Source organism: Colossoma macropomum, unplaced genomic scaffold (genome assembly GCF_904425465.1).
Source record: "Colossoma macropomum unplaced genomic scaffold, Colossoma_macropomum, whole genome shotgun sequence".
Classification (NCBI taxonomy): domain Eukaryota; kingdom Metazoa; phylum Chordata; class Actinopteri; order Characiformes; family Serrasalmidae; genus Colossoma; species Colossoma macropomum.
Window position 1 is genome coordinate 14,721,795 of NW_023494801.1, and position 26,237 is coordinate 14,748,031.

At 40.6% G+C, this 26,237-nt stretch overlaps 1 protein-coding gene across 3 annotated transcripts; it reads right to left on the reverse strand.

The window, feature by feature from the left end:
* Positions 1–839: 839 nt before the first annotated feature.
* On the reverse strand, positions 840–24,705 carry srebf1 (sterol regulatory element binding transcription factor 1). Of its 3 annotated transcripts, none has more exons than XM_036589192.1 (19): positions 24,299–24,705; positions 21,467–21,973; positions 17,678–17,886; positions 17,419–17,565; positions 16,064–16,282; positions 15,697–15,811; positions 15,355–15,509; positions 14,816–15,011; positions 14,150–14,334; positions 12,856–13,117; positions 12,335–12,501; positions 11,276–11,444; positions 10,873–10,981; positions 9,951–10,060; positions 8,560–8,692; positions 7,797–7,962; positions 6,276–6,470; positions 4,784–4,895; positions 840–2,900 (listed from the first exon to the last, which is right to left on the reverse strand). In XM_036589192.1, the coding sequence occupies exons 1-19, from the start codon at positions 24,402–24,404 to the stop codon at positions 2,680–2,682; spliced, it is 3,483 nt and encodes a 1,160-aa protein (XP_036445085.1). In that variant the 5' UTR covers positions 24,405–24,705; the 3' UTR covers positions 840–2,679. The 3 variants fall into 3 exon arrangements, with proteins under 3 accessions (XP_036445085.1, XP_036445084.1, XP_036445087.1); XM_036589191.1 differs by having other exon boundaries at positions 17,678–17,889; XM_036589194.1 differs by lacking the exon at positions 24,299–24,705 and adding an exon at positions 22,795–22,920 and having other exon boundaries at positions 17,678–17,889.
* Between the last annotated feature and the right edge of the window lie 1,532 nt (positions 24,706–26,237).

A 26,237-nucleotide genomic window follows, 5' to 3' on the forward strand; every position in this document is an offset into this window, starting at 1 on the left:
TACGAGGCTGAAGTCGCTTCTCATTCGCCAGCTTCTTGCTGAACTTTCCCGTTCCACCTTAAATTCTGATTGAGGCGCCGAAGGTAAATGCGGCACCATTTAAGGTGGAACGGGAAAATTAGAAAGAGAAGCGACTTCATCTTAGCAACTTTTTAGTGTTTGACAGTCTCTCGTTAGAGATGTAACGTATCAGAAAACCAGCTGCGCTGCTTATAAATGCGAATAAATAATCTGTTCGTCTCCAAATGTTCGTCCGTCTTTCTCTTTTCGTTCGCTACTAGCCAGGCGACACCTCGTTGCTAGGTGACCTGCAGTCTGCACGCCAATTCTCAGTCGTTGAGAAACAGGGCTTCCGCGCTATGTTGCTCACGCCGCGTCTCGAAGATATTTGACTGACCTTTGCTTTAAAAGTACCAAGTCCTCACACAGTAGGAAAATAGAAATGATGTATAAAAAAAAGATGCATCGAGATGCATCGATAATCGTTTTATAATCGCATCGCAGCCCTCTGAATCGTAATCGAATCGAGAGGTGCCTAGAGATTCCCACCCCTATGTATGTATGTATATATATCTCATTTTTGTTGTGTTTCAGTTTTTGACATAGTAACTCGTGGTCCTATACATTGTGTGTAAATTTCATGATCAATGGACAACAAGAAATGGCTCAAAATGACTTGGAAAAAAGGTTTTTTCCTTCTCCTGTAAAGTTACCATTTTGGAGATACGAGATTTTCTTCCGACAACAGCGATATAAAATATATATATGACATATATATACATATATATGTCAAACATAAAAAATGAAATAACAGAAGCCTTCACAGAACCCACAATAAATTAGGTATAAGTTACAAAAAGACTTTTATTTACATTCTTTAGAATAAATCAAACACTTGACAATCGGACATACTGTGTGTCGGTGAAACACATTTTGTCTTTGAGATTTTGATTATGAGCACTACAGACTGATTAGCATACTGCCATTAAAAATGATCTAACAACTGGAGACTTTTTTAATACACAGTGGCTGAAAAATTGAATCCAGTCTAGGTGGTCTCAGGTACATCTTCAACACAGTTCAGAATATCATCTTTGGATAAAGGGCAGAGTGACTGTGAACTGTGCCGAAACAGTAGCTCATGACAGATATTTCTGAGACCTTTCTTACTCTTTAAATTCATGCTAAAGTGAATCTGATATTGGATCTGATAGCAAAAGAATCTGAAAATAGTTGAGAAGACCACGCCTCTCTGGACACAATACTTAGAGAATGATCTCTTTTGATGATCTCAGATCTCCACTGATCTGGGCCCAGTGTGATTCCCAATTTCACCATTAAGAGAAGCTGCAAAGTGGCCCCAGATCAACAGCGAAGAATGACTTCATACTACCACTACCATCTCCTTCAGTACCTGCTGTTTTCTGATGTAACTGTTAATCTCCAGCCAAATGTCTACGTAGTCTCTCTCTCTCTCTCTCCCTGTTCCTAGCAAATACTGATCACCCACGTCTTTAGACAAAAATTATAAATACACAATAGTCTTTAAAAATATGTACAAAGGAAAACACTATATGAAAAGAACCTCGTAAAGCCTTATATTCTCTTAAATCATATGTAAGTCATCCCCCAGTGAGGGTAGTGCAGATTAGAAACAGCCTGTACAGATGGGATGAAATGGAAAACTCATCATGCTCATCTTCGTTGCTCTCCACTCACGCCTACTTCATTCAATAGGGTGGTCTCTCAGACACAGATTAAGCCTGGGTGTTCAGGTGGTAGGGTCACCTGGATTTGCGAACTAACAGAAAGCGAGTCAGACACGCAAGACTCAAAATGGACACGTTTCAGTGTTAACAAAAGCAGCTGCCGGTCAAGCTGTCTTACGGTAAATACCATCAACCAGTTAATCTCAACTCAATTCCAGCAAACATGGCTGTAATTGAGTCCAAGTCCCAGTCAGCTATACACGGTCAATGGATATGTTGCGTTAAATATCGTTACAGTATGAGGAAAGGCTTATGCTGCGTGTGGGAAACCACAGTGCTATGTGTTCAGCTGAATTACGATTTCATTTTACATTTCTTCGATTTATGTCCAGCCGCCCTGTAAAACCAGTCACATGCTTCCAGTTCTGCACAACAAAACGCCATCTAGTGGCCAAAGCTGGCGCTTACAGAACACCTCATTAAAGGAATACCTCATATGCAAAGCCCCAGAAAGCTAACAATAAATGAACGCTACTGGGACTCAGTCATCCGTCAATGAAGTACTCCTTTAAGTTCGATGTATGATAATAAATATAAGAACATCTACATTGCGTCAGGGCAAGTTAATTAAATTAAACATCTCAGATCATGCCAATATTTCTCAATAGAGCCTTAGCGCTCTGCCAGGTCTATCCAATTGTTCTGATGTTTTGAATCGTGACTGCTGGTCTGAATGGGTCTTTTGGACAATGAATGCAGGGATTTCAAATGAGAAAAAAGTAAAGAAGCTGATTCACTGAATGAGCTTGTATCTGGCTCATCTGAATGCCTGTTGCCAGCATGTTTATATGACTTGTAAGAAAATTTGTAACTGATAGTTGCAGTGTTAGTTTGTGGGAGAAGGTCGGTCCTCTTGCTCTCTGTGTATGTGTATGTGTGTATGTGCGCGTGTCTGTTTGAGGATGGGACTCTAAGTGGAGGTGACCGTGGTTCCGCTGCCCAGTTTGATGATCATCTGTTGGCAGTCATGGAGAGTGCGCTTGTCCCCCAGTTTCTCTAGCGTGCGGGCCGCGTCCGCCAGCATGCCCACCCTCTGGCCGGGGGCCGAAAGGAAGGAGGGGGGCAGATACCAGCAGGCCAGCATGACCGCCTCAGCCTGCTCTCGCTGCCCTGGCCGCGTCTCACACTCTTCTGTGAACACAAGCACACAAAATACTGTAAGGCTTGGCACTGAATGAATGGATCCCTAATTTGTAATCAGTCAACTACTTCATACTCTGAATCACACATTCTGTGGAATGAGCTTATTAAGGCAACAGTTTGGCAAAAAAACCTCATTTGCGCCATTTTAACATTTGCCATCAGAAAAGACATGTTTGCTCTCTGAAGTTCACTTTTTTTTTTTTTAAACCAGAGCTCTGAGGCTGACAGCTGACAGAAAATAATGCATTTGTTTAGCCATTTTCTTAAACAGCTCAAACTATGTGGGCTAAATCAACACATGAAACTACTACATTTCCACTACTCTTTATTAGCCAGAGTTGCAATATAAATGACATTAGGCCTCATTCATCAACCAGAAGATTCTGACATTCACCAGTGTTTTCTTATTCAGGATTTGTTCTTCGGTAAGAACAGAATCTACACACACTCAAGAACACAAAGGTGTGAACAATTCTGTGGTTTAAGAACATGTCATGAATCTGATGTAGACTTTGTCTTAGGATCTTCCTCAAGAACACATTTAAGAAAAAAAACTTAGGAAAATATTGGTGATTGAGACCCAATAGTTGCTCTTTAATGAACCTTTAAACTTGCATCAGAAATTCTTAAATGAAAAATTTGTTTTACTTGTATTATTACTATTAAAATCACACTGAAAGTAAGAGGCAACTGGATATTTAGAAAAATGAGTCATAATTATGCTACAACATTTCGGTACAGATGTAGCAGCAGCATTCAAATACAGTGTGAGAGCACTAACTTAACTGTTATTGACTAGGGATACAGTGAAATTTCAGCCACTGAACAATTTGAAAAATGTTTATGTTGTTGACCACAAAGACAAGCAAACTAACTAACTAACATCAACAACACTGAATAAGACTTAATAGTCCAATAATTCTAACAGTAATTACCAATTGAAAAACAGTGATTGGAAATGCTGTGCCTGTCTTTGCTCTCTTGCACTGGTCAGCGCTGATGTGTTTGAACAGCTGGAGCAGCAGTAAATGCCAGTTGTGTGGAACTATTTTCTGGACATTAGATAAGAGGTTTGTAATCACTGTTCATGCAGAGTATCAAGACGGGGCACAACAAACAGATCTTCTCCATTACAGGTTTGATTTCCTCTCGAAAAAAGACTCCTCAGCATACAGAGTACAGCAAAACTACAGAAGCAGAAAGGAAAGTTCCTGCTGGTGCACTAAAGGCATCTGTAGCCTCAGTGTTTGAAATGACAAAAAATTCACAAACGACAAGTTAAAGTTTAATTGAAAGTAATAGAATCCACTGCAGTTTTTAGAAATTTTAGAAAGTTTATATTATTATATTCTACACTTTATTTATTACATTTATTATACACTTTCTGTTTTTTATTTATTATTATATTTTTCTTGGTTTTCAGAATCCGTTTTTGTCAGTGTGTCCTAAAGTTTCATTTCGGTGCGTCACATAGCCCAGACTTGTCCAAAGTTCACTTGGAGCTATGAGACTAATGTAGCTAAAAGTAATGGAAACTGATGCAGACCAATTAGCATTGTGCAAACTACTCCCCTAAATAATCACCTACTTTAAACCATGTCGAGTTGTTAAAAAATGTGTGATGATTTAGAAATGCAAGCTAAATACAGAGGTATAACCTTCCATTGCTTGTTAGTTACATTAGCCACATTAGCCTCAGCACAAAACTAAATAGTGTAAATAAGATTTTTTTGCCAAACCACTGCTTTAAAGATCTGCATATACATACAGAGCACAGCTACAGGAGAGGAGGAAATGCACCTCTGTAGCTGAAATAAATATTCAGAACATGCATGCACACACAGATCCACCCACACCATGTAAGTCCTCACCGCTCTTGCCTCCAGGTGTGGCGCGACGGCGCAGACTGCGGTCCAGGAGCTGGTGTGTGCGCGTGGGGCTGGCACCCGCCATCAGCCTGGCTGTGGCTTCATGCAGAAACAACTGCAGAGACAGAGAGAGAGAGAGAGGGAGAGAGAGAGAGCTTAACAGACTGGCAAACATGCAGTGCTCCCACGGGGGGTTAATCCTGCCTTCAGAGGTTGACACGTCTCTCCCTCTCTCTCGCTACCGTCTCGCTCTCTTTCATCTTCCCTCTCTTCCCTATCGCTCTGTGCAGCAGCTCGCTGTCCCTCTCTCTCTCTCTCTCTCCCAGCCCTAGTTAAAACTCAAAAACAAATGAGCAGAAACACTCGCCTTACCACACATTCATTTTTTATATAGCTTTCCTTACTAAAAATAATCACTAACTGTAATTATTACTACTCGTTCTCCTGCAGCAAAAGCATGCAACCTTAAATTAGACTACGACTGAATGTTAAAAAGATAAAGAATCCGTTTACTTTGAGCGTAGGTAGCAAAAATCCAGAAAGATAAACTAAGTCCTATTTGTGAACAGAATGCTGATGTAGGATTCCACTTCTGATACAGGTCTTATGTCAGAGTGGTTATAAACAGCTCCCAGCACTCAGCGCTTTGTGCCACAGCGGCCCATTTCCATAGCGGTGGCCTACTTCAGCACCGAGCGAAAGGAAAACAGCCATTCGGAGTGAGAGCGTTAGCTTAATCCACATCTCTGGCCAAAGCTGGAATCCACATTTCCCTTCTTTCCACACTGCTTACTGGAGTAAACGCATCAGGGTCTTTGTTTTTAACTGTACAGAGCTGCTGTTTCATATTCTGCAAGACAGTCGAGAGTCTGATACGTTTCTTTTTCATGGATCAGCAGCCATCTTTGACAGTAACTAACATTTCTGGGACTGTTGCTTAGTAACAAAAGACTTGCAATGCACTTTGGTACACATTCAGCTTATGTGGTGACCGGTAGAGAAATTCCTAGAGCACTGGTGGAAATTGCCCACAAAAATACTCTGGAGTTTCATATTATGATTCGGACTAGAGAAAAATGGCTGATGCCCTAAGACGCAGACAGGGATCCATTTTGGTCACAGCTTCAGTTGTTCTCGCAGACTGCAGTACACTACAGCGGTCAGTGTAGGAGATAGTATAGCCTCAATTGTTTCACTGTACCATAAAAGACGAACACACATTTCGCGCAGACAGGACAGTTAGCTAGCTGAGTGCATTCACTCAGTGATAGGTGGGTGTGTTATAATGGGGAGGTGAAATATTGTATGATTGGATCATTTTTTTTTCTTTTAAATGATATGATTTTATAATTCACCTTTAATATGAGCAGGTACAATGAAAAGGTCTATTTTGATTTTAGGTTGACCTTCATCGACTACAGAAATAATCATAAGTTGCAGCCCTACTCTGCATGTGCATATATACTTAAGTTTTAAGCGTGTGTGCGTGTCTCACCCTGCGCATGGCGGGTCTGAAGCTATGGGCGAGTTTTCTCAGAGAGCTGAGGTCCTGCTGGAAGCCCTGCAGCTCTGCCGGAGAGGCTGCTGAGGCCGAGCTCTGCTGACCGGTGGCCGGAGAACACACCTGCTGCTCTCGCCACACATTAGTGCGCGTCACCAGCAGCAGATCACACAGCAACAACTGCACCAACTACACAGAAAGAAAGAAAAGCAACAGGAGAAAGAGAGAGGGACTCATTAAAAGAGTGAAGATAAAACAGTTTTAATCTAAAAACCTGACAAAACTTTTTCGAAAGACCTGATTTCAATTAGCACTGTAAGCAGCAGACTGTGTTTAAAAAATAGAAGAAGAGTATAAACCAGGATTGTTACAGTTTTGACAATGGCATCAATTTTCCATTTAGTTTTTTACTTTGGTTTTATTTATTAGTAAATAAAATAATAGTTGTAGTTCTTAGCAATTCTAAATTAGCACTACAGGATACTATGCTCAGCAAGATTGGGCTTTACTTAAAAGCATGGAAGAAATAATCTTCCAGACTTGCCTTTCATGTATTGAAAACACAAAATCTTAAGTTTCCCCTCCTCTGGAATACTATTTCAGTTCATTTTGATTTCATTTTCATTTTTTTTGAAAACTGCTTTTATTTTGATTTATTTGATTTTCTCAACAACAATAAAAACCCTGGTACAAAAACAAGTTTCTAGCATTAGAATTGTCGAAGTGAGAAAAACAGAACAATATGGAGAAAAAAATATAATTAAAAGTAAAATGACAATCATGTGCTAGATGTTACATGTATGCAGGTTCACTGACTGAGTAAACAAAAAAAAGAGAAAAGGCAGTCGTGTGACAGGAAGGTTGCCAGTTCAATTCTCTGAGCTGACAGGACATGACTGAAATCCCTGAGTACTGTGGATAGGGCTGCCCATCGCCCTGGGCAAATGTGCTCAGCGCTCCCTAGTGTGTGTGTGCATTCACTAGTGTGTATGTGGGTGTTTCACTGAAAAGATGGGTTAAATGCGGAGGTAAATTTCCCTGATGTGGGATCAATAAAGGGAAACTTTAAAAAAAACAATAAACTCTGCAAAAGAGTAACATGAAAACCCCCAAACATAAAACAGAAAAAGTACAGAGGCTTGCATAATACAAATATGCTTCCTTTGATATCTTTAGGTCACAATACTCTCCCAAAAGAGAGAGCGAGAGCGAAAGAGAAAGAGGGGCCGTCTGCACAGCGACTCATATCTGTGTTGCACTGCAGAAACATTGCACTCAGTTCATACACATGCAATGCAACTACAATGCACCACAGCTCTGGCCAAGGCAGCACAATCTCCCATTTCTGTGAATCTGCATCTAATGCACTTATAACAATACAATATCTTACTGAAAGAGCAGAAAGAGCAGACATGTGGACACTCTCTGAAAACTTCCCGACAGAGATCCTTACTGCCAGACCTACCTGAGCACAGCTCTGTGTGGGTATTCATGTCTGTGGGAGAGAAACTGTACCTTATCTAAAGTGCTGCTGTTGCTATGTGGCCCCAGGTTGAGGCTGTCTCTGAACAGGCCGCTGGCTTTCTCACAGTAGCTGAGGCTGAGCTGGCTGTTCTCTGGTTTGGCCAGCAGGGCACGCACTGCTTTAAATGTATTGAGGCAGGCTTTGGGCAATGGGCTCCTGTAACACACAGGCAGTCATTCAGTCAGCAAAGGACAGACTGGAAGCAGCAAACCAACACAGATCATTTCAAATGACCACGACATTACTGCAAAACTGGACCAAGGCAAACAACACAGAGCATTAAAAGATGCATCAAATATTGTATATAAAGGACAAGCACCCTGGTTCATGTTGAGCTTTGGGTTTGTTTTATTTGTCCTCAGAACTGAGTTTTGTGGGAAGGTGAATTCGAAGTGATCTGACCAGATCAGACATGTCGGGTTTGAGCTTGACACAGGGAGAAAAATGCACTGCTCTCTGTTTATTTGTTTTTAAACAAACTTGCCAACTTTCCTTTTAAAACAAGCCACTTCTCAGTCCAGAAGTAGTTAATAAAACTATGAAAAGATCTATGAAAATATGTGATGTAGCCCTGTAGCTCTGATGAGCTGCTACAGAAGTCATGTATTATTTTTTTTTTGAACAGACGTTACTTTCAGGTACAGAATCTTTTTTAAGAGTTCTTTTCGGTCCTCTGATATACTCCGCATTTCTGGGCTGCAGCTCGCCAGTTAAAGAACCCTATTGGCACAGATTTCAAGCACTTGGACTTACTCTGCTGACTGTAGGCTGCGTGGAAGGTGTTCCACCGCTGGGTACAATCTCTCTGCTGCCACGTCATCTCCCTGTAGCCAGTTAATTATCACCACAGCAACCGAAGACCACCATTTTGAGTGGGGGTCACAGCCTGGAGGTCAGAGACACAGCCAAGCACACACAGACACGCAGACACACACAGTCCTCCAGTCAACATGACCGATATCTGTTTCTGTTCAAACACGCGCAGATCACAACAGCCTAATCAGCTAGATGCCGCAAATATTGACAGAGAGTTTGCAAATAAAATGAACAAATATCCTATCTTGTGCAAATAAAACTGAAGTGAATGAAGCTCAGCCTACGTGGCCACTGGATGGACAGTGTTACTTCAGGCAAACCGTTAAGATCCCAGTGATTACAGTACTGAAATGCTGATTGCGTCTCCTGTCTTGCTCTGACCTGGAGAAGCAGTCTGTCTTTTGTCTTGTTTATGACATTAGATTCTATATAATAAATATCTGCTGTTATACACCAAACACCCCAGATCAAATTAGATGTTTTGTTGATTTTCTAAGTAAAGATGTCAACACGTCCTCTTCAGAGAACACACTTAAATATGGCATTTTCTGCCAAATTTAATGCACAATTTCTATTTATTTGCTAAATTTAACATATTGGGAAAGAAATAAAACATAAAATATAAAAGCTGCCATAACTTTTGTACAGGCCACATTTTACATTTTTTTTAAATATGTCAATCTCAACAACAAAAAAAATGTAATTGTGCATTAAAATGTACAGAAGTGTTTTCTCTGTAGAGGATGTTTTAACTTATGTTCACTTCAATCAACAAAACATGTCATTTGACCAGGGGTGCTTTAAATAAGACTGTACAGATTACTGTTAAATATTTTTGGACACTTACGCTGTGTGGATTTAAATATGATACCCTATTCATTAACATATATTTTAGATGTTTTATTCAATATTTCAAGAATTCTGTGAACAAGAAGTGAATAAAATACTAAACTGTAATAAACTGTAATCTACTATAATTTATGTACATAATGTTTTGTCAAGTTATCAGTCTTGAGATTCGATCTCCAATTCTAAAATATAACGGTGTGGGTATTATTTTCATTACTTAATTCTCAACGTTATACAGCTTTCTTGTCATTTTGGAATCTTCTGCAGTTCTATCATTCTGGACACATCTAAAATGTCTTAGAAAAATATCCTACTAATGATTTGGAAGCTGTGCAGTTGCACAGCACTCGCAGATTAGAATGATTTTATACACCTGTCTAAAACCAAACTGGTTTTATCTTATTGAAATCTTTTGAACATTAGTGTATATATTAAATATAACACAACTCCCAGCTGAGTTTCAGCGAGGTGTGACTGACCGGTGACAGTGGCCATGTTGGAGCCGATGGCGAAAGCCTGTGTGGTGGCTCCTGCGGCGTCAGAGGCGCTGTTCAGCAGCTGCAGGTACTCCAGAGCATCTGAGTACTCTCTGTGGAATAATATACACATAGCTTGGTTAACATACACGTTATACATGTTATAACATACCTATGTTATAACATACCCACATATACATCAACACACAAGTCATTCTGCACAAATCCTCACAAATTTCCATACTGCAATTACATTTCTATTGACTTTAATATGCCAACATATTAAAATACACTGATGAACAAACACACTGAGGTGACATTACTAAGACTGGACTACATTATTTTGACCAGTTATTTATGTTAGTTAAACCATGTCAAAGCTTTGACACATATGAACGTAACTGGTCAAGATGCTGACAGCACAAAATAACAGATTTAGTGATTAGGCTCATTTGTGTATTACAGCCCACTGCTACATCAGTATATTGTGGCTCAAAAGTTTAAAATCAATGTTTTCAATAATATAAAACAAATCTGGTTGCAGACAAATATATATAATTATTCTAATATGCTATTCCTCAGCTTCTTCACAGGTTTCAAATAACAACAAGTAGGAAGACGGTTATAAAATAGCTGAGAAATCAGTCAAATATTAAGAATAAAGTTAAAATGAACACCCAGAATGTCTTGCCTTTGAAATGTGGTGATCAAATGTCAAGACAGATAACTAAATATTAATGTAAATATGTAGGCACAGTATATTATTTATCACGTAATAAGTTCTCGTTTTTCCTGAAATACTTGAAAAAGTGTAAAAATACCATTTGATGCCTAATTTAAGATTTTTAGATCATATCAGGATGGAAGAACAATTAAGAGTCTGAGAGGATTATAAGACTGGTTAGGAATGTCCAGCCGGACTCACCCTTGGCCCACATTAGGGGTTTTCTCTCCACGAGGCTGAGCCACACAGTACAGGGCCTTCTCCAGCAGGTGCTCCCTGAAGGCCTGTGTCACCTGAGCCAGGGGGTCCACTACAGCCATACAGAGAATCAGACAGAAAAGCGTGAGTTTCTATAGGATGCAGCTAATCAAAATAGTTTACAAACATTCACTACTGATGGTTCTAATGGTGACAGATGTGATGAAAAAGGACTGGAATGCGGAGGGAGAAAGGTAAACTATCCCGATGGGCCCGTGTGTCTGCAGGAATTTCACAATAACCCTCCACAGATATTCACCATTGAGTTATATAGAGCTTGAGGAGCTTTGGGGTATTTTAGCAGAGTAAAATGAAGACTGAAGTGCTGTGAAGAGCCCCTGCTCACCTGTATTCCCGGCCTGGCTGTAGATGCTCTCTTTGGGGGTGCTGCGCACAGACCAGTCACCGTCCACAAAGAAGCGATGGCCCAGAGGGTGACACAGCCACTGCATAGCAGGAGGAACGCTGCCACTTGGGGAAAGACAGGCCTGGCGAGCCCGACTCAGAAAGCCACGCTGCAGTGAGAGAAAGAGAGAGATTAAGTCCGGTCTATTCATAAAGAATAAAGCACCAATGGCAGTAAACAGAAATTAATTAAGAAAACAGAAATAAAAATGTAAAAAAAGAAAAAAAAAAAACAGCATTTGGAACCACATTTGGTCAGTCATCCTTCACAGTTAGAGGCGTACGTACGTACAGGAGTGCACTACCCATTACAAATCAAAACACACAAAATGAATTAAGAGTTATTTGTATTGAGGTGAAGCACTGTCTTAGACAATAACAAATCTGAACATTTGTTGCATTTTATGTAGCACTGTTTATCTGCATTGCCCCTGTCAATTAAATAAATGAAATAATTAATAAAAAAAAGAAAAACATGTATTATGCAAGCGATACAGTAACAAAATACAATAAAAGGTAATGTAAAGAATTTCTTGTGGCTGTTTCTGCTAATCTGCTGTTCTCTGTTAACAACAGGACCTCTGAATATTAATATAAGTCACACATTATTTTATTGTTACTCTGATTAAACTAAAATCACAATGCATCCAGAAATGATGGAAGCCGAATGCATCATTTATACGGTGACAGAAAACACTGTGGTCCACTTCAACACGCTGATACATTTCACTCTGGCTCTCTGGCCAACGTGGAACATGTTGAAGGGGCAACCACCAAATTCTCAGAATGGACTGCCAGTGAGGTGCTCAGTTTAATAGGGTTTAAGAGATATAAAGGAAATATTTATATATAGCCTCAAAACACAGCACTAAACTTGGGCAGGATTTCAAGACAAGACTTGAAATCTGGCCTGCGCTGTGCTATGGTCCACTCTGCCATGAGTGAATACCCCAGCGGTAGACAGTGGCCCACAGACAGAGCTGGATGAGAGGGCTCTTACGGAGGTGATGTGCAGTAGACGGGGCAGGCTGGTCTTCACTCGCAGGGCAGCTGAGACGTAGATTTCAGCCAACGTGGCCACAGACAGATAATCGCTTGCACACTCAGCCAGGTTCACCGCGCTCAGGGCCATGTGAACTGCAAAGAGGTGGCTGCCACCCAGCTTACCTACACACACACACACACACACACACACACACACACACACACACACACACACACACATTTTAACTTATTTTCTAAGCAAAATAAGTTAAAATATAATCTACACTAAAATGTGACATTTTCTGCAAAATTTAGTGCACAATTTCGATTTATTAGCTTTGTTTAAACACGCTGGAAAGAAATTGAACACAAAACATAAAATGTGCCATAACTTTTGCGCAGCACATTTTATGTATCAATTTTTTATGCTTTTATTTTTAACATTATTATATATTTTCTTGCTGTGATACTCCAATGCTGCCAGTTTAAGAATGTGGACTTTTTAAATGGTGAAAATGGTCTAACGGCCCATCTTACCAGTCATGTGGAGCTGGTGAAGACGGTGGTAGACCAGGGCAGCGTCACGGCAGCTCTTGCGTGCATCTTCCTGCAGGGGGCGATCAGCACGGAGGCCCCCAGCCTTACAGGCCAGCCAGCGGCCCACCCACAGCCTCTGCAGCAACAGACGGAGGGTGGACCAAAGCACTGCACAGGCTAGGTCCAGTTGAGAGGTGGGCAGGGGCCGACCAAGAGCCTTCAGGCAGGTCCACAAGTTCTGAGAAGCCTGGGCAAAGTCTCCCTACAGAGAGAGGCAGGGAGACAGAACAGTCATTAGAGGTCAGTAATTTACACATTTGCACATGATGCAATGTTTGCTTAAAGGAATACAACAGCATTCAACCCAGTGACTCACTTACAATAGAGGTCAATGGGTGAGTGCTGAATTATGAGTGTGGTTTGATGGTGACTGATGCGGCAGATAAGAATTACGCGAAAAACTCTGGAGAGTCTCTCTGCTTAGCAAGCTTTAATTTCATCAGTTTCTTAAATCTGCTTAAGCCATATCTAAAAACGTGTTTATTGTTCAAAAATGACATTTTATTAAATGTTATTAGAAAGAAAATGTGTCAACCCATGGATAGATAGATTTATTTGACAATTAATAAAAACACATATATTACTGCAGTTACAGACCTTATCATTTACAAAAATTATCCAGGATAAAAATACAATAAAGCCTATGGGCTTATTTCCATTGAAGTCCTCTAAAAGACATCAAGATGAAAAACTGTAATAGTCAAGCAAAAAACATTGAATGAAAATTACCGTAAAATAATATATCTTCTTCATTTCACACGGTATTTAACAGCCATTTCTTCAAGACTCCACTTGTAATTGTTTAAGAGTAGCAGGAAGTTTATTCCACAAAACTTCAGCTGTATATAAAAATGTAGTTTTACCACTCAAACTGAACTAAAAGGTAGAAGATTCCCTCTAGTTGTACAGTTGTGAATATCTCTTACTAGGTTAAAATGGTTAGGCAGGTAGTTTGGGACTAATTTCTTAAGAACTTTATGAGTAAGTCTCAGCTTAATTTCATTTACACTTTTCTCTACTGGAAAAAAGGTTGAGTTGTCTAAAATGATCTGCTTTCAAATGCGTACAAGGAGGTATTTTCAGTACAACCCTAATTAACTTGTTTTGGGCCATCTGAAGTCTGTTCTTAATGAACTGAGAACTGCCATACCAAAAACTGGCTGAATAATCAAAACAGCCTTGAATTAATGCCCTGGCCAATGTTTTTAAGGTTGGGTGTGTGTGTGTGTCTCACCCTGGCCAGGTCCAGGTCAGCCTGTTTCCGGTGTCTCCAGAAGAGGACAGAGGATTCAGAGTGAGGTCTAGTGACAGGCTCTCCATACACCAACAGCTTGATCAGAACTCCAGCTACCAGCACACCATTCAACAGCCACACCAACAGAGTAGGCAACATCCAGTCCATCCAGCCCCATGACTCAGCTGTACAACACCAAAACACACACAACCACACACTATGAGTATATACAACATCAGCAGCAGAAAAACAACAGGCAAAATTTTTCTTTACCTTCCTCGACACAACAACAAAACCATTTACAACAACCTGAAGTAAATGTTCTAAAGTACTGAATAAATAAAACAGATCACCACTGGATCCCAAGTCATCCTGTACAGGTTATGGGACAGTACTAGGGCTGCAAGACTGGACAAAATACTTATACTAATATTGTGACACACCTTGCAGTGCTGAATCTATGATGGGACAAAATATTGGCCTGCATTATTTTAACCATTTTTCTCATAGTTTTCTCATTAGACTACATGAATGAACACCCCTAAGAATACTCATCTGGAACGGTGATTGATTTATATGCTCACAGAACACTGTGAAAAACACAATGTTTGCATAACCGCATAATGGCTAAAAACAAATGATCTATTATGTAGTCCTAGACAGTACCTGCGCTCTCCACTCCTAGCATGTTCCTGCCAGTTCCTACGTGGCTGGGGGCGACGGCCTCTCCAGCCCTGCTGGGGCTCCCGCACATCAGAGAGGCCAGCGGGTTAAAGGAGAGGAAGAGGAGAGTGAAGGCACACAAAGCCATACGAGAGCGATCCAGCATTCCTCCAGCAGACCTCTCAGCATGGGTCACTGGCTGAGGGGGGGAGAGAGAGAGACAGAGAATCAGTTATTCCTACTTCCTGTTATTACATTGTTTTTACACCTACTTCCAAAGCAGTATGTCCTGAAATAAGCATGCATAATCTTTCTTTCTATGCATTATCAATACAATACTTACTCTGGCTCTGCATATTTTAGTGTTTTCCCTGCACTTGTACAAGCACCAACTCAGTAAAGACTTAATTTGTTACTTAAATTACTTAATTACCTGGAAGGGTAGATAAGGAGTGTTGAAGTAAAAAAAAAACATACGGGGGTGACTTGTGAGCATCTGTACTAATGCATTAGCTTATGACAGAAGCTCAACGGAAGCTCACCTTGGTGTCGTCGCCCATTGGGCTGTCCGGCTCTGAGTCGCTACCACAGTGTGAGAAGGGTCCGCTGGGCAAGGGTGAGCCAGCGTCTGAGGCTGGGGGAGTGGGCAACTCGCTCTTTACATCCACCTCCATAGCCACCAGGTCCTTCAGAGACTCTGCATGCAAGAAAAGAGCAGCCTAGAGCTGAGAACCAGACAGCTGCAACACCAAAACCCATCATGTGTTCCCCACTGAATAACTTGTTAGAGAAGCTGTTAATTTGCTACAACTGCTACAATTCATGAACATAAGAATTACCAAGTAAGACATTCTAAAACACAAGATTGCTAAGCAGATTCTCACTGTTCTTCTGATTGGCCATCTTGAGAGCCATGTTCTCCTGCTTGAGCTTCTGGTTGGACTGTTGCAGGTAGCGGATGTAGTCGATGGCCTTCCTCAGCACTGCTGACTTATTCAGCTGGAAAACAGGCAGGGAAATTCAATCACAATCTAAAACAGTGACTTCAGATAAAGGCATTCACAAAAAAAAAATCACAGTCTTCACTGAAGCTTTATGAGGCTTAATCTAAAATGGGGTAAAACCTAAATGCCTTCCTTCACTCCGAAATACTAGCTGAATTCCCCACAGCAATGTTAGGGGAACAGAACACCACTGAACATTGTATTGTTCAAGTGTTAATGAAAGTAAAGAAGATACTGGGAGTCAGACCTTAGCTTCTGTGCCAGCCACCAGATCCTTGAGCTCCACGATCTTGTCATTGATGGAGGACCGGTAGCGCTTCTCAATGGCGTTGTGTGCCGTGCGTTTCTCGCCCTTGTGGATCTGGCCACCCGGCTTGCCGCTGATGGCTATACGGTTTATGGGTAGCTTCTCTGTGTCCACCATGACTGGAACTGTGGTTAGAATGGTACCCCCACTCATCAGAGCCTGAGAAAGAGAAAGAAAAACTTTTAAAAGCCTAAAGCACACGTTTACAGAAAGGCGCAGTGCATTAAAAGATAAAACAAACTGAGTGGTATAACACACTGGAGTACAGTTCAAACATTAGAATACTGCTGCACTGAGCATGGACTTTGCTTTGTGCAAAAAAACATCTACTGTATTACTGTACTCTGTAATGTAATTTACCGTAATGAGATTTGTTAATTACTGACTGGTACATTACAGTGGCAATCAAAAGTCTGAACACATCATTGAACGTACGTTTTTCATACAGACATACTGATCTGTTTTATTCAAGTATAAATAGTGAGGTTGATACCTATGTATTTTTTATATTCCTATAGCAAAAATTTTAGATGAAAAAAATGTATAGCTTTTTAACATCCCCCCAACAAGTAGTAAAGGCTCAACATATGTGGAATGTCTAGACGCTTCAATAGATCTGCTGAAGGCCAGTTGAAAAAGCAGATGAGTCCTCATAAATTTGTTTAAGGGAAAACCAAAAGTAAGTGAAGCTGCATCAGCGCAAAAGGGCTACTAAAACAGAATCTAAATCTAAAAGAATCTAAAACAGAAGACAAAAAAGTAGTTTTTTATTAAATTTAGCTTACATAATTCTATTTGTTATTTGATAAGTCACTAATTTTCAAAAACGTGATAAAAGTCAGAGTAGGGTAAATAGAACATGAAATACAGTTATAATAAGGAACATTGTAGGAACAATGTAGGGAACAGTAAAAATAAGGAAACAATGTAGGGAACAGTAAAAATAAGGAAAACTAAATGTGTAAAATAGAGAAAAAGGAAAACCTCATGTTGAAAATAGCAAAAATAAGGAAAACCTACTGTGGGGGAAAAAAAGAGAAATCAAATTTTGAAAACAGTAAATGATGGAAACTGCCACTAATGCAACATCACTGCGAAGCCTTTAATGCTGTCTTGGACTTCCAGCAACCGATGGCTCTGGTGTTAAAAGGGATCTAACGTGTGTTCTCTCTGCATCAGTGTCAACACTTTGATGTGTCTTAACTTTTGACTAGTATTGTATAATTTAAAAAAGGTCTTCAGTCCTAATCATGACTAAGAGAGTGTCTGGATCTGGGGGGCTCAAGATCTGTTACCTGCAGGGAAGTGCCCTGCACAGGAGCAGTGGACGTAGCCAGGGAGGTGATGCATGGGGATGCCACAGTGGTAACCATAGATGCATCAGGCTTTAGGGTCGTGAGCAAGAGAGAGTCAGCCTTGATGAACTGAGGCTGCAGCAACACCTGTAACATACGAAGTGTTAGCAGTTTACATTTTTGTCAAATCACTCTTAATTACAAAACTTATGGCTATTATATTACAACAGCACTGGTGCACTCATACACACAGACTTACAGGAACTTGCTGAACGTGAGGAGAGATGGTTTGTGCTGGGGAGCTGGATGAGGTGGTGAGGATGGGGGATGTGGAAATACTCTGGACCTGAGCCTGGATGGTCATTGGCTGAACATTTTGCGGGGAGCTGGGAACGCTGGGAAGGCTGGGAACGCTGGGCACGCTGGGCATGCTGGGCACGGGCTGAGGGGAGGCTTGCTGAGGGACTGCTGCTGCAAAAAAAATAAATAAATAAATAAAAATATATAAATAAAATAATGAATTACAACATTAGACAAAAGGTCCCACAAAAATACAACTTTGCTCTACAAGCTTAGTCAAAATGTGAGTAAGTATTTCAGTGCATCCTATTAAAATAAAAGTGTAGCTTGGATTGTTTTAAAAACAAAGTAGATGAAGAATCTTCAAAATAATAAAAAAAAAAATTAGCAGTAAAATTTTACCTTTTAAACTTTTGGTTAATTTGTTTTTCATTTACTGTCTATTTTGGACACAGCTGTTGATGCAATGTTGAGCTTACAAAAAAAGTGACCATTTTAAAATCAGCTTATATCCATGTTGCGAAAGATACTTGTTTTAGAGTCGAGTCATGCAGAATTGAATAATTTCTGAAATAGCCAAAGTAATTGTTTTGCTTTCAGTTTCTGAAAACAGTTATAAATGTAAAGTTATAGTAGCTGTACATAGATCTGTGGTTAAAAAGTGCTTTATTTCAGCAGATCAGTTTGTTGTATTGAACATGTCTAATAAACAGCTTGATTGAGCTTAGATATGGACATAAATTCAAAATGACTTCACAGCTTCTGAGGCTTAAATATTTCATAGTATCTATTTATGAATCTGTACTGTGGCTTTCCTTCACTTCCTGTTTTGATCACCCAAACGAGGTTGTTGAATCTCTTTGTAATCTTTTTACCATGGGAACAAGAAATGAATGCAAACAAGAACCAAATCACAACAATACAAAAACTGCAAACTGCAGAACTATTGTGGAATCTCAAAAATCAACCACAAAACACAATTCTGCAGCGTTCTTTAAAAGGGTTGCACAAAGAAAGCCTTTATTGAGGGCAACCAACAAACCAAAGACATCTGTCAGATCAACCATGATCAGAACAAAGTGCCATGGACAGAAAAGCCTTAAAATCACTTCAGCCACTGGTACCAAAAGCCTGTTTGAGGTCAAAAGAGGGATCCATACACAGAAAAGAACCTCATACCAACTACAGAAGACAGCACAGGATTTTTAACATATTAAAAATGAAAGACAAAATGAATATCACTGAGTTTCTGCCCATTTCAGGCAAAAACCCGGTTAGGTCACTAACTAAGAAAGCTAAACAGGTGGACGCTGCAAAAAGGTAATGAACACAATAAACTAAGAGCTTTGAGTTACCTTCATTGTCTCAGCCTCTGAACTTACAAACTATTAAGATACCTGTCGTAAAGAGCACAAAATGCAAACTAAAGGATACCAAGGATGTAGCAACACAGAAATATCGTCTAATATTCAGATCCATCAAAAGCCTGTCAACTATCTTAACCTTAACATAAATAAGCTCTGTGTTGTTTGCCTTACCAGGAAAAGTTGGAATGCAAATGCTTCCCTTCTATCATTATTCCAATAGGTTCCAACAAAACATTAAAGGGCCCATATCTTACATTTTTCAGTCTATAAAACTTTATCCTTGAGGTGCAGTTATAACATTTCTATGCTTTATGTGCCAAAAATAATCATAATTAATTTTGACCATTTTTCTGCATTTCCCTAAGAATTAAACAGGCTGGTTTGTTGCTGCACCTTTAAAACTGATATATGTAATTGATCTCTCTTCTGATTGGCTGCCTTGCATTGTACCTCATTTTAAAAAGCACTCCTCATAACTTCAGTGTAAATGGACGGAGCTAGAGTGTTGTAGGCTGGATAGGCGGATATATGTAAATGCTTTGTTTTTCTTCATGACATCTCAAAAACGATGAATTCAAAATGGGCTCTTTTTGCAGCTTAGTGCCCATATATGAACTGGGGCAGTAATCACTCTGTTTTAAAACTTTAATAATGTTTACAGACAACATTAAACTTTTATTCTAAGGAGGAAATTTTAGTTTTCAATGATGTGGGCCCTTTTTCTCGCTGTGAAACAGGTAAAAAGTGCATTATATGAAGTTGCCCAAGTGTTCTGCAACTGCCTGGCCAACACAACAAATGATCTCACTTGGTCTTCCCCCAGTCAGAGACACAGACTCGCAAGCTATTTTAGGAGAGTAGCCTACAGTAATGATGCAATACTCTGACAATCACTGAGTTGGGCAGTCTTAACAGTGTTAACAGGAAATATCGGAAAAGTTAACGGAAAATACCTTCCGTCCCCTTTCATGTTATTTAGAATACAGCACATGTGTCATTTTCCACACAAGCTGATGTTCATAAGGATACTGATATCAAGCAGTAGCATGAATCATGCATCCATCATGCTACGTGTGCTGTGTACTTTGACCTGCTCCTGTATCACGTTGTACCACTTTGTCATGGCAAGATTAGCTTTGGACTGATGTCAATCAGGTCTTCTATAAATACATAAAAAGCAATCATTTAAAGAAGTATAAGAAAACAGGTGCATCAGCCTATAGCACAGTAGTCCATAGTGATCACCACAGCATAATGGTTGACCGACTAAGGTCACTGGGTTTCTAGAACAAAAAACAATGGCTTTGATAACAATGAAGAGCTTCAATTCACCTGACATGCCTTTGTTCACCTGACATGCCTTCACCCAAGTCTGTGATAGGTCCATCACACTGGGCAAGTTGTGGCCTTGTCTTGTGATTGGCCTGAAGACACGTAAGGTGATCAAGTGGTTTGATTGGCATGGCAGCTAATAGCAGCATTTACATGTATAATGCAGAGGGTGCATTTGTGCTGTTTACACAACAGAGCTCCCTCTGTAGGCAATTATCGCATTTCACGGTCATTTACTCCCATTGTCAAGTTCATAATTTCACTCAGCCACTGACTAATACAACCCAGTAGCAATGCAACTAGCTGAACAACAGGTTATGTAGACTGTAAACAATAGAAGAGGTAAGGAAATCACACCTACGCACTAATTACAGGGTATGAGCATTGTTGGATTAATATTCTTGCACAGGAAGCCTTTTGTGCCACATTTAGGCTGTTGTCTTTTAAAAGTGCTATATAAGTAAAGGTGACAGGATTACAACAAGTTAGAAAGAACTAATCAACCAAACAATTTCTTTAATGGAAAAAAAAAAAAAAAACGCTTAATGTGTGTTCACTGGACAAACACCTTATTGCTCATGCTCGTTCTTGTTACTGAACCTGAGTCACACACTGTGTGCTGGCAGCTACTCTTACCGCTAAGACTAACAATTGATTTAGAGAAGTAGGGTAAAGGTTACAAGACTGGATCTTAACTATACACAGATAGCATGAGCCATAAAATCCGGTCAAATCATTAAGATTACAGTAGGCCAATTACTTAATTGCCTCATTGGCTGAGATTAAGTGTCTATTATGTGCTGTAATTTAGACAATAAGATACGGTTGCAGCTTTTTGAGCAGAATTCTTGCTGGATGACCTAATGCTGGAGTGACAAAGCACTGCTCTCTCATTTCTTTGGTCTCTTTGATCAAATGCAACCTTTCAGATCATGTACAGTGGTATGCAGGGGAATTCCACCATCACCTCTCTAGATTTCATCATATATATCAGCAGCACACTGTTTCAGCCTTCTAAAATAGAAGATAAAAGAAGGTGAAAACCTTACCAGTGTATCCATTCTGGTTTGGGTAGTTAGCGACAGGTGGCTGCTGCTGCTGCTGCTGGGGGGCCTGATGGCTGGAGCTGAACATTGGACTCTTGGCAGGCGATGCAGCATGGCTCTGGGTGGCCTGGCTGGGAGGGTGAAGGGCAGGTGAAACAGGCTGGGCTTTGGGCTGGCTGGTCTGCAGCGAAACAGGCTGCTGGCGTGGGGTCACAGGCGTGGAGGTCACCTGGGCCAGTGGAGACTGCTGGAAAGTAGGGGGGTGGAAGACCTTGTCGGAGGCGGAGGAGCTGCGGGAGATGGGAGGACCCAGCAGAGCGTCCAAGTGGGGGCTACTGCTGAGGATGGAGGAGGTGGTGGCAGTGGTGGAGGAGCTGGGGGCAGAGGGGGAAGAGTTGGAGGAAGGCAGGGCCGAAAGGTCCTGCACAGGAGCCGGAGGGGCCGGGAAAGGTGCATGGTCGAACAGGCTGCCGAACTCCATGTCCTGGTTGTTGATGAGCTGCAGCATGTCTGAGAAACGGGATAGAAAATAGAGGCAAAGGGAGCACTGAGGATTTTTTTTACATTTTAAAAAATATAAAACAAAAACAAAAGGCAGGCATCCTGTCAACTCTACACTTGCTAAGACTGCTTTGCAGTTTCTGAAAAAAGGAATAATCCTTAGAGACACAACTTCACAAGGCTAGAACTAGACAAACAAGGCCTTATTTCATTGTTCCAAATACATGCACATATTTTAATACAAACTCTTATCTTCACCTTCACTGACAATTCACAGAGTGAGAGACGCTTTGTACGAAGCCCTTAAGTAAAGCTTCCAAGCAAACATTTGATCAAAGCTACTGTGAAATGAACTCAGTTTACTTGCTGAAACTGGCAGGTAAGGCCAGTTGCAGAGCAACACCAGTGAGCTGACTGCTAATAGAGCAGGAAAGGATTTCATATTCAGCACTGCTAATTTCCAGCAAGGGCACAGAGGCAGTCTGGTCAAGCTCATTAGTTTTCTCTACCAGTGGCCCACTCAGCCTCAACAGTCTGAGGAGGAATCATTTTAAATGCAGGGCTCAGGACTGCTGTGACATTTCAGAGCACAGAGCCCACAATGAAGCCTTGTTCTACCTAATGTGTGCATTTAATGAGTGGTCATCCAAACTAGGTCAGGTTAAGCCACATTTTGTATAGGATGGCCGGCCATTACATGCAACGAGGATATTTTCTGTCCGAGATTCTGACTGTGTCGCATTTAGAGCCACAGTTTTCCACATCATCTTGTGTAGTTGTAGTTTTTACCAGCAAGAAATAAGTTCATCTGACAATATTTTAAAAATTACATTTAATTAACAAGTCCTCCGCCATAAGAGTCTCGTTCCCTGTTTGTGCACAAACATGGCAGCGCTGAATTTGTAAACCAGTGTTTTGTATGAGGTGATCGCTCTCGACCAATCAGAGGCCGAGAACGCGCCTTGCTATGCGGAGCAGCTCTGAGAGCCGGAGGGAGGAGAGCGCGCGGCTGCAGCTCTGCGAGGGGAGGTTACTGTCGGACACGCAGCAGTGCGAGGTTACTCACGGTTACTCCGCTTTGCTCTCGTTTCAGTCTCAGAGAAAATTAAGCGCCAAATAACTTATCCATTGATGTTTGTATCTAATATTTAAAGTGTCATTCGATCCATATGTCCTCTGAGCTCGCCTGAGCACAATTTTAAAGAAAGTGCACAAATATCGCTAGAAAGTGGGTTTTATATCACTGACTATGTCATATTACATTGTGTTGTTCGGTATAATGATTATGAACAAAACAAAAAAAAAATCCAAATTTGTTTTTGAATAAATCTATGATGATAAAATTATGTAATCAGTTAAATAAATAAATAAATGCATGTATGACTACATAATAAAGATCACTGTTAGATGCTTATCCAAGGTATAACTATACAAAATTTCTGTGGAACTGACTAAATTTACTTGTTGGACAAGAGCTGGTTAAATATGGCAATTAATGTAAAATAACACATTAACTAAATTAAAAAATAAATCATCATACACATCCTCAACAGCCAATGCACTTGTTCACTGAAATAAATTATTGTTCACTATTATGCTAAAAAAAAAATGCTGAAACAAAAACCATCGTGGACTGGATGTCTGAACTGTAAAACTGATCATTAGGAGGCCACTGGGTTCGAGGTTACCCCATTTTTTAACCCAGCTAGCTGGAAGCTGCAAGGGGAATGAACGGCAGTAACCTCTGGTGACGTCACTTGCCCAAGTTCGAGGGGGCGGGGCACTACGGCGGCAACTTACACTCGAGACAATGGCGATGGAGAGATGGTGAAAAGCTAATTTGCTTACTTTTTAGCTGTAAAAGTAGACACCTGGTGTAGACATTATTCTGAGTATTGTTATGCAGTAAGACGATGTTTAGTTGTACAGTTATGGCTGAGTGTTCCGTTACGCCCGACTCAGCATCACCCCACACACAGCGGGTCTACCACTTCGGCAATGCTAACAGGGTCTGCTTTGCTAAGGCTGCATACTGTGATTAATATACAAAACAGGATCCGTGTAGGAATAGAGCAGAGTGGATATGACAGCATATGTCATGCAGCCTGTGTTAGTGTATTAATCACACACACAAACGGTATCACTTCCACTTTAGGCAGCTGCGAACACGTGTATTTGTCCATCAACATTTTGTGGCTGGCTACATGCTACTGCTTAGTTCTATCCAGTCAAAAACACTTAAAGGAACTGGCCAATGACAACGAAGACAGTATGAACAAGTCGGCTATCCTAGGCAGCTTGGCTAGCTGACTTAACACGTTTACTCTCTCTTACCGTCAATGTCGCTCAGCAGAGCCGTGTCGATATCGCTTGGATCATTTAGGGATAAACTTGGGTCCAAGTTATCCAGTGACGGATCGTCAAACGACAAATTATTCATGTTTCCCCAACAAAAGAGTCGCTTCGGAGCTTGCTAGAGGACTTGTAGAGTGTTTGGATCCCAAAGAAAAAAACGTTATTCCATGTAAAGTCTCAACTTCTCGCAATTCAGAGCCAAGCGGATGTGCAGGGACATTTGTTGAAAAGGGTTCCGCTAACTTCGGAGAAATCCAACTTTTGCTACTGATGTGTCAACTACCTGCCAGCAGCCATCTCCATGCTATCGAACAAGGCAAACTTGTCTAAACACTTTGGTTAGAGCACTAGCGCGCTAACGGGGAAACCAGGCAAAGCCTGGAGAGCGGACTGTGATCGACTCTCGCTCCGGCCAATCAGAGCCCGCCTCTCTGACTCCACAAATCCTCACACGCTGCTAGCAAGTGGTCTGTAGAGAGACTCTTACAGTTTAACTACAGTTGAACGCGTTTAAATGAAGGTTAAACATCTGTAAGCGACTGTTGCTTTTTTAACTGTCTTTGGCTTTTGCAACTGATGAATTGCATCACATAACGAAAAACGAGAAATGTTTTGGATTGTCTCTGTACTGCTAAGGTTTATCTTCTCCACAGTAAACAGATTAAGCTAGTGGAGCATTCATAATAGTGTTATTAAATCACAGGAGCACCAAGTGTATTTATGGGAATGCTGGTGAGCTTATACTTGTACACGAAACAACAGTTTGTAGAAAAATAATTTTATTTTAGCCCTGAACCACTTGTTTACAAAACTGCAAGCTCGAGTCTCACACAACAGCAGCATGGTGACGGAGTCGGTGGGCATGTCTCTGTCAGCCAACCGGAGTTCTCCGGGGGCGGGACTTGGTTATTCATGCTTGTCTGATCCGCAGAGCCGGCTCCGCCCGTAGAACCAGAGAAACTGGCCAATAGGGACGCAGAAACCGAGTGGGGTGATATGACATCACAAATGTGGCTCCCGTGATTACATCATGTAATTTCTCCTCGAATAATGAAGGTAGAGCAGCCTGACAGGGGACTGAAGACCTTATCAGATATAAATCCCCACAGAGACTAACTACACACACATACACATTTATATCCTGAAATAATAATAATAATAATAATAATAATAATAATAATGATGATGTTTAAGCATTTTTATCCTATAGAAAATGTATTTATGAAAATGGAATATTTATACCCTTGAAAGTTTTTGCTGCAAGTTGCTTTATTACCAGTGTTGAAATATAAGATCAATATTTTGAAATATGACTTCATCATCTTATGTTATACTTTATGATGCATAATTAGTGACACCACAACAAAACATGGCAACAAGTGAGGCAAGGTGAAGTGGGTCAACGACCGACAGTAACACAGTCCTTTAGTGCAACAGCAGGGCTGTTGAAATAGGGCTCAGCAGTCAGCAAGGCTGTCAAGGCGTGAACCCCAGCATAAATCATTACCAAATGCTTGGGCCAAATCTAATCTACATGTTTACTGAATGGCTATGGTCTAATTAATGTCATCTTTATGACTCCATTTCTAGGATTTATTTTATTTATACTTCACAGTTTTCAAGGCCAATCAATCTAATTTGTCACTGGAAAACAGTGATCTATGCTTTTATATAAAGTTGTTCAATAAAAATGATTGGGGTGGGGGGGCGCAGTATAGTGGAGAGAGCAGTACATTTGATTTTAAGAGCTAAAAAAAAGAAAATGTAGATGTAGACTTTTGGGGTAAGAAGTCCCCACAAAATATTACCCACAAAATATTACTTATTTAGTTTTTCATCAAAGTTGTTCACTGGGGTTTCTCTGGCTAGTTAGCATTAGTATTACATGCTAATTTCAGGTTTTTCTACTGTTGCTATT

Excerpts from the sequence above, each read along its gene's own strand:
- srebf1 (XM_036589191.1), bottom strand. The coding sequence starts at position 24,404 with ATGAATAATTTGTCGTTTGACGATCCGTCACTGGATAACTTGGACCCA. Across the intron at positions 16,283-17,418 it reads TGCAGGGCACTTCCCTGCAG|GCTCTGATGAGTGGGGGTAC; the intron begins GTAACAGATCTT and ends TCTCTTTCTCAG. Across the intron at positions 14,335-14,815 it reads GCTAGGAGTGGAGAGCGCAG|CTGAGTCATGGGGCTGGATG; the intron begins GTACTGTCTAGG and ends GGTGTTGTACAG.